At 47.2% G+C, this 11,560-nt stretch overlaps 1 protein-coding gene across 1 annotated transcript in view; it reads right to left on the bottom strand.

Annotated features, from left to right (window-relative positions):
* Positions 1–5,258, bottom strand: part of pkd1a (polycystic kidney disease 1a) — a 262,592-nt gene extending 257,334 nt beyond the window's left edge. The window contains exon 1 of the mRNA XM_073060211.1: positions 4,808–5,258. Within this exon, the coding sequence (XP_072916312.1) occupies positions 4,808–5,070 (263 nt within the window). The 5' untranslated portion in view covers positions 5,071–5,258. The remainder of the gene's footprint in view (positions 1–4,807) is intronic.
* Between the last annotated feature and the right edge of the window lie 6,302 nt (positions 5,259–11,560).

Raw genomic sequence — 11,560 nt, forward strand, 5'->3', positions numbered from 1 at the left:
ATGAAATGGACTACCCTTGCTTTTTTCACAGAAGCTTCCATGGCCGTTGAAAAGGGTTAACATATGCAGAGTGTTTGATGGCTCTGCCTGTACCTGCTGACATTTAGAAGACTGAGGGGGTGATCTCATTGAAAACTATCAAATATTGAAATGCCTAGATAGAGCGGACATAGAAAAGATGTTTCCTATAGTGGGAGAATCTAGGACCGGAGGGCAAAGCCCTCTATAGAGAAGAGGAGGAATTACTTTAGCCAGAGGGTGGCAAATCTGTGGAATTGTCACAGACAGCTGTGGAGGTGAAGCCATTGGGTATATTTAAATCATGAGGTTGTTAGGTTCTTGAATAGTAAGGGTGTGAAATATTATGTGAAATTGGCAGGAGAATAGGGTTGGGAGGGGTAATAAATCAGCCATAATGGAATGGTGTAGCAGACTCAATGGGCCGAAAGGCCTAATTCTTATAGATTTGTGGCTGCCATGCTTCTTACTGCAGTGACTAAACATGAATATCAGTTGGTTGCCAGTAAACTGCTTTAGAGTGTGTAATAGGGACTTACTCCACACTAAGATTAAGGAGCTTTACACAAAAACTGCTTTCAGCAAATTAAACACGAGATGTGAGGCTTTAGAGAAACTTTGGTAAGCAAGCATTCCATTTATTGCTAAAGTGTTCCTTTTCATAAAGTTAGGAAGCGGCCTGTCTACAAAGCAGAGATCACTAGTGACAGAAAGAAGGCAGATGATTGATTATTGCAAAAGAGAGTACGGAAGAGATTCTGCAGATGCTGGAGGTCTAGAGCAACATGCACAGAATTTTAGAGGAACTCAGCAGGTTCTGGAGAGGAATAAACAGTTGATATTTTGGGCCCAGACCTTTCATCAAGTACAAAATGTCAACTGTTTATTCCTCTCCATAAAAGCTGCCTGATGTGCTGAGTTCCTCCAGAATTGTGTGTGGGTTACATGGAGTCTGCTGGAGCAACAAGATGTAGACTTACACTTGTCACATGTACTGTACTGTGCAAAGTCCTAGGCACATTTACATAGCGATCAGTGTTCCCTCTAAGCTGAACGCATGTGTACGAGTACACATCTTTTGCTACTAGCGCACAGAAGAATTTAAACTGCGCACAAAAGGTTGTCACCCTCTCCCTCGTTGGCATGTTAATTATACTTCACGATTGTACGCAGTCACATTTCCTTTTCTGGTTTCTGATGCGGACAGTGTTAACAACGTGGAGTTTGCGATCATCTGCCTGCAGCTTTTAGAACTGACTTACTTAAACTGTTTTTATTGAAAAAGATTATTGATTCACTATGTCAAATTCCAAAGAAGCAAAGAGCGTGAAGTGCAAAAGAACTGCTAGTTCATTTAAAGCAGAATGGCTTATTACCCTTAAAATAAATTCAGGTTTTCTTCTGATTACAAATTCAGTGCGCACACATACTGTCACTGGGCAAAAAATTGCACAGGACAAGATTTTCACACAGACTGGCCATTACAAATTAGAGGGAACAGTGACAGCAATGGTGCCTAAGACTTTTGCACAGTACTGTACGTCAAATCTCTGAAACATAGAGTGATGCGGCATTTGTGTCAACGACCAAACTGGTTTGAGGATTAGTTGGCGGCACCTGCATTTATCATCACAATTATGGTGCCAACATAGCATATCCAAAACTCACTAACAATAACCACTATGTCTTTGGAATGCAGGAGGAAACCAGAGCACCCAGAGGAAACTCATGTGGTCACAGGGAGAAGGTACAAACTTCTTACAGACAGCGGCAGGAACTGAATCTCGATCACTAGCTCTGGCACTGTAAAGTATTACTCCATCATGCTGCCCGGTAGCTACAATAAGCATCGAGAATGTGGGCAGTACAAGCGCTGGGCTTGGTAAAGTTTAGTTCACTAACACAGGGAAACCCAGGGCATCCTCTGATAAATCGGCTGCCCATTGTTTCTCATTAACTGATCGTCTGATGCCAAGGGTACTGCTCTGTCTTTGACCACTACAGTCTAGGGTCATGAGGAGACATGGTACCAAGATGCTACATAATTTGCTGCAATGTACTCATAATTTTGCATCTTCCTCATCTAACATTAATTATCATGTGCAAATAGGCATACAGGAAACAACAATTTGTATGTAGATAGCGGGTGCATTTGTAGTCAACAGTGACCTACTTCCCAGACCCTCTCTACGTTAAGCATATGAAGGTTGTGAACTGGAACCGGGCAACTGGTAGCTGTTAATTCAACCTTGTACAGTTCTGTTTCTTAAAATGACTGGCAAATTTTTTGTCGCACAGACCAGGACAGACATCAGGTGCTGCTGGATGATCATCAGTTTGGTGAAAGACACCCTTTGATCTGCTGGAAACTGGTTGGCCTCCCAGTAAGGTGGGATGTCTGGAAGGGAATGCTGTTGACTGGCACATACACAGGGAGGGGCCTGTTGCTTGGAGCAGCCAAAGCAAAGGCTCTGTAGGAAGGACCACCATTGAGGGTCCTTCTGCTAAGTGTACACCGAGGAGCTGATGTGGGTGGGGAAGCCACACAAACAGCATTGTGGGCTGAAGGGCCTTCATTGTGCTGTACAGTTCCACGTTCTATCCTGGCTTCCTGCTGGTCACAGTAATGGAAAGGGCAGGCTCAAGGTGTTTCAGCCTGATTCATGCTCCTTCAGGCCAAATGGCCCAAATCTGCTCCGATTATCTTATGGTCTTAAATCATATGTTCTTAATCACTAAATGTTACTTGACACCAAGCCACAAGAGGAGATAATGATGCAGATTACTTGGAGATTGATCATAGAGGTATGGAGATTAAGTGAGGATCTTCTCAAGGTTAGGCTTAGGGATGCTTAGAGATACAATCAGATCACCATATGTACACAAAACAGGCTGGAATTTTTGGTGATTCCCATTAATCCTGGTGATCGACTACTATATTTAAAATTTTGTACCTAGATAGACCACAAGATATCAGAGCAGAATGAGGCTATTGAGCGCCCAGTGTTTTTGCTCTACCATTCAATCATGGTTGATGTTTTCACCCCCAATCCCACAACTTCTCCCCATAACCCTAACTCTTTACCAATCAAAACCATATCAATTTCTGCTTTAAATGATGGCCTCCATTCCTCTATGTGGCTTTGAATTCCACACATTCACTGCCCTCTGGCTGAAGAAGTTCCTCCTCATCTCTTCTCTAAAGGGACGTCAATCTATTCTGAGGCTATGCCCTCTGGTCCAGGGCTCTCCCACTATTATAAGCATCCTCTCCACATCCACTCTGGTCAAGGCCTTTCAATATTTGATAGTTTCAATGAGATTCTTCTAAACTTTAGAAATACAGGTGCAGAGCCATTAAACACTCCTCACACACTGACCCTGGGATTATTCTTCCACTGCCAGCGCATTCTTTGAGATATGTACCCAAAACTGCTTCCAGTACTCCTAGTGCAGTCTGAGCAATGCCTTATAAATCCGCAGCAGTTATTCCTTGCTTTTACATTCCAGTCCTCTGAAATGACTGCTAACATTGCATTTGTCTTCCTTATTACGAACTCTGAATTTGCTCCCCAAATTAGAAAATAGCCTATGGCATTATACTGTCTACCAAGTGCATGACCATACACTATATTCCATCTGCCACTTCTTTTCCCATTCTCCTAACCTCCAATTCCTTTTGGAGACTCCCTACTTCCTCAACACCTCCTGCCCCTCTACCTATCTTTATATCATCCTCAGCTGGCCACAAAGCCAACAATTCCATCAACATATAACGTGAAAAGTAGCGGAGCCAATACCGACCCCTGCGGAACACCACCACCACGACAACAGCCAGCCAGAAAAGCCCCCCTTCTTTGCCTCCTGTCAGTCAGCCAGTCTTCAGAAGGTTGAAGGATTAGACTCGGTTGCTCATCAGAACAGCTGAGATCTATTGTGCGTTAGTCAAAGGAACTTCAGAAACCACCATTAAATCAGCCCTAAAACGGTGGAATGTTAACCTACTCGTAGGAACGCCGCGGTATTGGATAATAATTAACCCAAAAGGAATGGAGTGCGCTGTTATATACTGATAACTTTACCATAGTTCCTAAAACGTCGCTTAAAAGTGGAGACAGGTATAATCCAAATGGGAGTTTTATTTGGATTAGCGAAATCTGTCTACTTCGTCCCGCTTCCTCCGGCGTTAATGCTAGATAGCGGAGTACAATTCTCAGTTTTCCCCGGCTCGGTTGTGTCTGGACCAAATCCAACCACCCCCCACCCCTCCGCCCATAGCTCTCCGGGCTACTGACACACGCACACACAAAAACTCCTTTGGGATAACTGGAGTTTTCTTCCCAGCCGACCCCCCAGAACACTGTCAGCATCAAACCCGTCACCCTCCCTCGAAAACAACCGCTCCCGCTTCAAAGGGGTTAGGGAAGGGGGTCGCTGAGTTACTGCGGGAAACCCGGCATGTCTCAGCCAAGCCACACGCTGCACATTCCTTGGTTAAATCTGAGGCAGAATCGCTACTCCCGTAATGGGGGCCAGTCACGGCTGCAAACATAGGTGCTTTACCATTAGGGTTGAACCGCTACCTGGGCAAAGGAACTAATCAACAATTTGCTTTTGGGAGGGTTTCACTAAACTGTTCTGCAGAGGAGGTTTTTCTGAAGTTTGCCTGTGATGGGTTTCTATAGTGGAGCCTCTCCAATAGCGGCATCCTTGATCAGAACCGACTGAGGGCGGGAGTTGCTAGCTAGCCCAGAGTTGGCCGAGGAGGAATGAGATGGGGGCGACTTACAGTACAGTGGCGTTGCGAGGCAGCTCTGTCAGTCCGGGTGCGCGCTGGAGTCCGGCGCCGGAGCAGTTAACCGTGCAGGACAGATCGAGGCCAGGGCAGCGGCAGCCCGCCGGACAGGGCAGACACTCCCGCTGCCTGTCCAGCACCTCGGCGCACAGGGCGAGCGAGAGGAGGCACAAGGAAACAGGGCCAAAGAGTCCAACTTTTCTAAGGGCTGAGACGCCATGTTGCATTGCCTGGTTGAAAACATTGCTATAAGGCATAGCTCTCCGGCCTCACATCGCCGCCAGATCGACAACTGTATCCTCGCCACTTCGTTACCACCTCGTTCTGGACAGGTCGCCTGCAATCCAGCTGTTTCCCCCCACTTCAGGGGAATATTCTTAACTTCCTCCTCCTCCTCGGATCTTCCATCCACTGCGAACTTCCTTCCCTGCAAAGATCCTATTTTTTTTACTATATATTGTGCGTGGTTTAACCAGGCATTTCTGAATCCGAACACTAGGGTGAGCTGAGAAGAATGGGGGGGGGGGGGGGGGTGGATAAGACTGGGAGAGGGAAAGAATGTGTTCAGGGACAACAGTCACTTCCCGACGCAGAGAAACCGATTCCCCTCTTGAATCCTGCACCTCCCAACCTGTAACGTTGAGTGACCGCAATTCAAAACGAGTCCATTGGCTGTAGGGGAGAGAGAGGGAAAAAAAGACCGCTGGGAGGTCCCGAAAGCTACAAATGATTGCATTTCTTAGAGAGTAAAAATAACGTTCATGGTGAGTTTTTTTTAGCAAGCAGGGAACTCAGGGAATTGGAGCACCTGCGGTCTCTTCTGTCTCCCCTGCTCAGCGGGTCAGGTAGCGTCTGTGGGGGTGGGGGGGAATGGTCAGTCGATGCTTCTCTGTAGCGAGTATTATTTTGCAAAATATCCCGTTGACAAAGCGCCGATAGCACGGGGAATACATTTCGTTTCCACGCGGCCAGGCGGTGCTTTGACACGAGGAGACGCTAGCCCTGTTTTAACAAGATGCTTGGTCACAGTAGTTGGAGCATCTTACTGCAGGGAAGAGAGATTCACGTTAAGACTTATTTGTCAAATGCACATCGACACATAACGGTGAAATGCGACGTTTGATGTTAACAGGCAGGCGGCTCGCAAGTCTCCACACGTTCTGGCGCCAACACAGCATGCCTACGAAGCTCGGCCGGACAACTTAGAAGACAACACAACGGGCAAAACAAAACAACCCCCTTCCTCTTTCCCACCCTCCCTCCAACCTCAGGACATGTCTGGAGGGCGGGAGTGAGTTCCGGGTTGTGGGGCTCTGGAAGCAGAGGCACCAACACCAGAGGGGAGACAAGTACCCTGAGAGAAGGGGTTCACCACCTTTCTTTACGCCATGGATCCCTAACATTAACCGAGGGGTCCTTGGACCCCAGGTTGGGAACCCCTGCCTTAGAGCAACAGATCATTCCAGACCCCTGCAGATGCTGCTCGACCCATTGAGCTTCTTCAACAGATCGCTTGTTACTCTGGATCCCAGCATCTGCGGTCTCGAGTACACTTACAATTGTACTGGAGGCCGGGAGTGGGAGGGAAACACGAGACCTGTCGGGGAGGTGTAGGCCTGGAAGAAGTTCCCGAGATCACTGAACCGCGTCGGGTGACCGAGGACTGAAAGAAAAGGGTTAAAATGCAAATGCCGGATCAACGTTATTTTATATGGCGGCAAAGTAGGTAACGCTATTACAGCGCCGCCAACCCGGTATCAGTTCCGGCGTTGTCTGTAAAGAGCTTGTACTTTCTTCCCCTGAACGCGCGGGTTTCCTCCGGGTGCTCAGGTTTCCTCCCATACAACAAAAGACGTACGAGTTAGTAGGTTAATTGAGCGGCGAAGGCTTGTTACCGTTCTGCATCTCCAAATACTAATAAATAAGGTCATAACCAGCAGTGATGGAGTAATGGAGCAGGCCCTTCGTCCCATCTTTCCGTGCTGACCAACATGTTTATCTAGACTAATCCCATTTGCCCGCGTTTGACCCATATCCCTCCACCTTTCTGGTCCATGTGCACGTCCAACTGTACGTCATAAGCGTACGCACCTCTACCACTTTCTCTGTCAGTTCATCTTGCCCATCGGGTGCCCTTAGGAATTCTTTAGGAATACCTAACTGGTGTGGTAGCATCTGTGGGTTGAGGAGCGTGAATCAGAATTAGCTGCACTGTATATTGTATGGGCATGGTGAACATTTAGTTTCATTATGTTTTTAGTAGGGGTGTATGGGTGTCAGGGAGGGGTAACGCCTCTAGTGAAGGGGCTTGTCGTATCCAGTCTGGGGCAGCTACCTACCTTTGGACCCCACCTGACACTCAGCTCTCACCTGTGGCTCGCCTGTGCGACAGCGGCCACATTCCGGTTCAACAGGCGGGCTAAACCGGTGAGATAGGGACATGCCTGTCCTAGCTTTTGAAGTCAGCTGCGGTGTACTGGGTGGTTGAGGTCTCCAGTGAGATCCAACAGTACTGCAAGTTGGAAGTTACCGCAAGTTACTGGAAGGCGGTACTGCAACGCGTCATGGAGAGAGAAAGGCATGCTAAGTAAGGCATAGAAGTCACGGTCATCCACTGAAACCAATGAAGACCCCAATTTGTGAAGACTACTCGTACACTGGACCCGGACTTCCGAGATCGAGAGAGTAGATCTAACCTACTGGAACGCCTTTTCCACTTTAAAAAGTCTCCCGCACGTTTCCTGTCATCGTTGGATAGGATGGACAACCAGCACAATATGCCATAAAATCCCAGTGATATAATCGTTAAAAACACGTATCTGCCTTTCGGATTCTTTCCGTATTTAAATAAGCTTTCTTCTTCTTCGGCTGTCCATCGATTTCGATGTTGACTGTGCTGAGGGTTTAGTCTCTGCAGGCACGTTTATGGGCCACAAGGTCAGCTACACAATCCAGAAACGACTCCAACACGCCTTGCACAGTAATAAGACAGACGGTGTCGTGCCCCCACCATACAGTCTCTCTGGGCTTCCAAATCTGATGCTAAGTGGTACACAGGAGTGTAACAGACTTAGCGGATAAGGAAGCTGCCCCGCAGTGATAACTAACTAGTCTGGTGATGCCATCTCATTGACCAGCACTCTGGTTCCCCCGTATGCCTCCAAGGTGGCTGCACCATCGAGCCTTTTGGATTCATCTGCCAGCATTCATTCTCCTACAAAATCCTACCTTGGCGTCTCTCCGTGGCGTCGGAGTGACACTGGCCGAACATCAGCGGCGGAGTTTCGTTCTCTGGCAGGTTTAACCTAGCCGTGAAGGTGATGTTCCATCAGTATACTACCAGACTAGATCTAGTAGTAGGATCATGGCTAGCTCAGTCAAGGAGGTAAGCAAGCCTTTGCTACTTTGTAGGTTATGCCTCTTCAGGCAAAGGCTGCACCCGACGATAACTCCGGCAGCAGGGCATCTGGTGGTATTTAAATAAGCTAAAATATGATGAAATACATTTGAGGTTACTCGGATCCCATCAGCAGGTCTGCCTTTACAAAGTTCTTCGCAAGAGGGAAATCTTTCCCAGGCCAGTTATCGAGACGGAAGTGGACGTGGAAAGTTCTTGTTTTATCAGGTTCCACCAAATCCCAGACCCGGGACAAGAAAGATCTTGACTACAGAAGGGGATAATACTTTCTATGTTGCTTGGATAATAATTGGTGAAAAGAAGACATGCCAAATGTCCTTAACCTCTCGAGGAAGTAGAGGCGTTGGTGAACTTTGTTGACCGTAATGTCAACATGGTTGGTCCAGAACAGGCTATTGCGATGTTCACACCAAGGAACCTGAAGCTCTCAACCCTCTCAGCCTCAACTCTGTTGATGTAGTGCGAGTCTAAGTCTTCTAGCGCTGAGTTTATGCGTGTATACGTGAGTGTGCCTGTGCCGAGGTGTCTGTTTCTTGTGTGTACATTTGTATGTCAGTGAATAGGTGTTTCAGAGCAGAGAACAGTACAAAACAAGAACAGGCCATTCGGCCCACAATGTTGTTTCGAACCAGCTAAAAGCAAATCAAAAATACCCAATCACTACTTCTTCCTGCCTACACCATGTCCATATCTTTTCATCTTCCTTACATTCATGTGCCTATCCAGACGTCTCTTAAATGCCTCTTATATATTTGCCTCTACCACCATACCAGGCAGCGCATTCCCTGAGTAAAAAACTTACTCCTCACATCCCCTTGAACCTACCCCCACTCACCTTCAATGCATGCCCTCTGGTATTAGACGTTTGAACCGTGGCATCAGATACTCGCTGTCCACTCTATGCCCCTGCTAACCTCTGTCAGACCTCCAGCCTCCGACGCTCCAGAGAAAACAACCCGTTTACCCTGTGTGTTTCGAGTTTGTATCTGAATGTGAGTGTACGCGTGTGTGTCTGTAACCGAGTGTGTCAGACTGCCCGAATAACGCGGAGCGGGGTGTAACTGGGGACATTCGGGGGGCTCGGTGAACAAGTCAGACTTTGAGCGTTGTCTTCAGCCCTGCGCGAGCACTTCAGACGTGGAATGTGCAGTTACTGGGAGTTTCTTGTGTTTGGACACACATTCCTTAAATGGCTGATTCCCATCCCAAGGATTTCAAAACATCTCTTTAAACCGGCTCTTGTAGGAATGAGAAACGCCTTAAACATATCACTGAATTATTGAACACCCCCGCTAAAATGCCAGGAGGTTAGTGTTCAACGCGGCAGCGTCGAGACTGGTATGGGCAGCAAGTCTACAGTTTTTTCTCAGGCAGACTGTATTTGTGGTATCGTGATAGGGAGCGTTGTCGGGGTATGTCGCTGTAGGGAACCATGTCGAGGATGTGAGTAGGATTGTGGGCAGTAGTCTGGGTAGGGTGTATATTTATGCAAAGGGCCTCGAGTGATATTTATACCCCGCATGTATATGTACAAGGATCTCTCTGTGAAGGATATGCGTGTGCAACGTGTATGCATTTGTGCGTAGTGTGACTGTGTACAGATGTGTGCGTGCGTGTGTAAGGGTTCACGTGTAGCGTGACGGGGAGCATTTTTTTTGTGAAGGGTTATCTGTATCTCTGCACACAGTGACACGAGTGTGTGCGCTGAGTCAGTTAATAGCTGGAGGGCCGCAATGAAAGTCTTCCATCTCTCTCTATCCTTGGCCATCTACTCTGTTGTGTCCCAGGTGTGGTTCAGGGTCCTTATTTCTGCCTCTACGGCACGGCGCCAAGCTGTCTTTGGTCTCTCGCGTTTCCTCCGCCCTCAGGGGTTCCATGAAGTGCTGTCTTGATGATGGAGTTGGCTTCTCTTCTCATTGTACATTCCAAAAACTAGTTTTGGCCTTGGTCTTGGCGGTGTTCAGGGCTTCTTTCATCGTGCCAGTAGCTTTCTCTCAGTTTTCACTCCTGTCAGTCATGCAAAATCCCAGGTGGAGACTCAGGAATACGTCGCACTCAGATGTAGAAGAATTCTTCATTGCCGTATCTGTAACAATTTTTTGACCAGTCAGTCTTGAGCTGAAGCACCGTACCTGGAGGTCATTCTTAGTCTGGCCTCTACCCTTTGACCTGTTTGGCATTGGTGACCCTACCAACAGCAGAAGTATAAAACCCTGACTCCAGTCAACACAACTACCCGGGTCATTGAGGTACGCAAACCTCCAAACCCTACGACAAGCTTGTGGTCCTCTTACAGATGTGTGTACAGAGGTGATGGATAATACATGAATGTAAGTATAACTCCATGTTAGTGGGTATGTTAAATATCCAATATTCACCATGACCTGTGGAACGAAAGTCATAGAGTGATGGAAAACACTATAGCACAGGCACAGGACCTTCGGCCCATCGTCCGTGCCGAACTATTAATCTGCCAAGTCCCATCGACCTGCACCCGGACCATAGACCTCCCATCCTTGTATATATCCAAATTTCTATTAAAAGTTGAAATAGAACCCGCCTCCACCTCTTCCACTGGCAGTTCGTTCCACACTCTCACCATCCTCTGAGTGAAGGGGTTCCCCCCATGATCCATTTAAACATTTCACCTTTCACTCCTAACCCATGACCTCTAGTTCCAGTCTCACTCAACCTCAGTTTTTAAAAAAACCTGCTTGCATTTACCCTGTCTATACCCCTCATAATTCTATCAAATCCCCCTCATTCCCCTATGCTCCAGGGAATAAAGCCCTAACCTATTCATTCTTTCACTTTAACTCAGGTCCTCAAGTACCGGCAACATCCTTGTAAACTTTCTCTGTAATCTTTCAATCTTACTGACATTACTCCTGTAGGTAGGTGACCAGAACTGCACACAACACTTCAAATTAGGCCTCAACAACGACTTATACAACTTCGTCATAGAATCCCAACTCCTGTATAGGTACTCTGTACTTATATTTATGAAGACCAATGTGCTAAAAAGCTCTCATTACGGCCCTAGCTAAATGTGACGCCACTTCCAAGGAATTATGGATCTGTGTTTCCGGATCCCTCTGTTCTACCACACTCCTCAGTGCCTGACCGCTCTGTGATCCATGGCTGGTTTGTCTTCCCAAAGTGCAAAACTTCTCATTTGTCTGCATTAAATTCCATCGGCCATATTTTTCAGTTGGGCCAGAAGTCTAATTTATTAAACTTCCTCGCAGTCCGCTACGCCCTCAATCTTGGTGTCATCCGCAATTTCGATGATCCAGTTAACCACATTATCACCCGGATCTTTGATGTCG

Source organism: Hemitrygon akajei, chromosome 11, assembly GCF_048418815.1.
Source record: "Hemitrygon akajei chromosome 11, sHemAka1.3, whole genome shotgun sequence".
Classification (NCBI taxonomy): Eukaryota; Metazoa; Chordata; class Chondrichthyes; order Myliobatiformes; family Dasyatidae; genus Hemitrygon; species Hemitrygon akajei.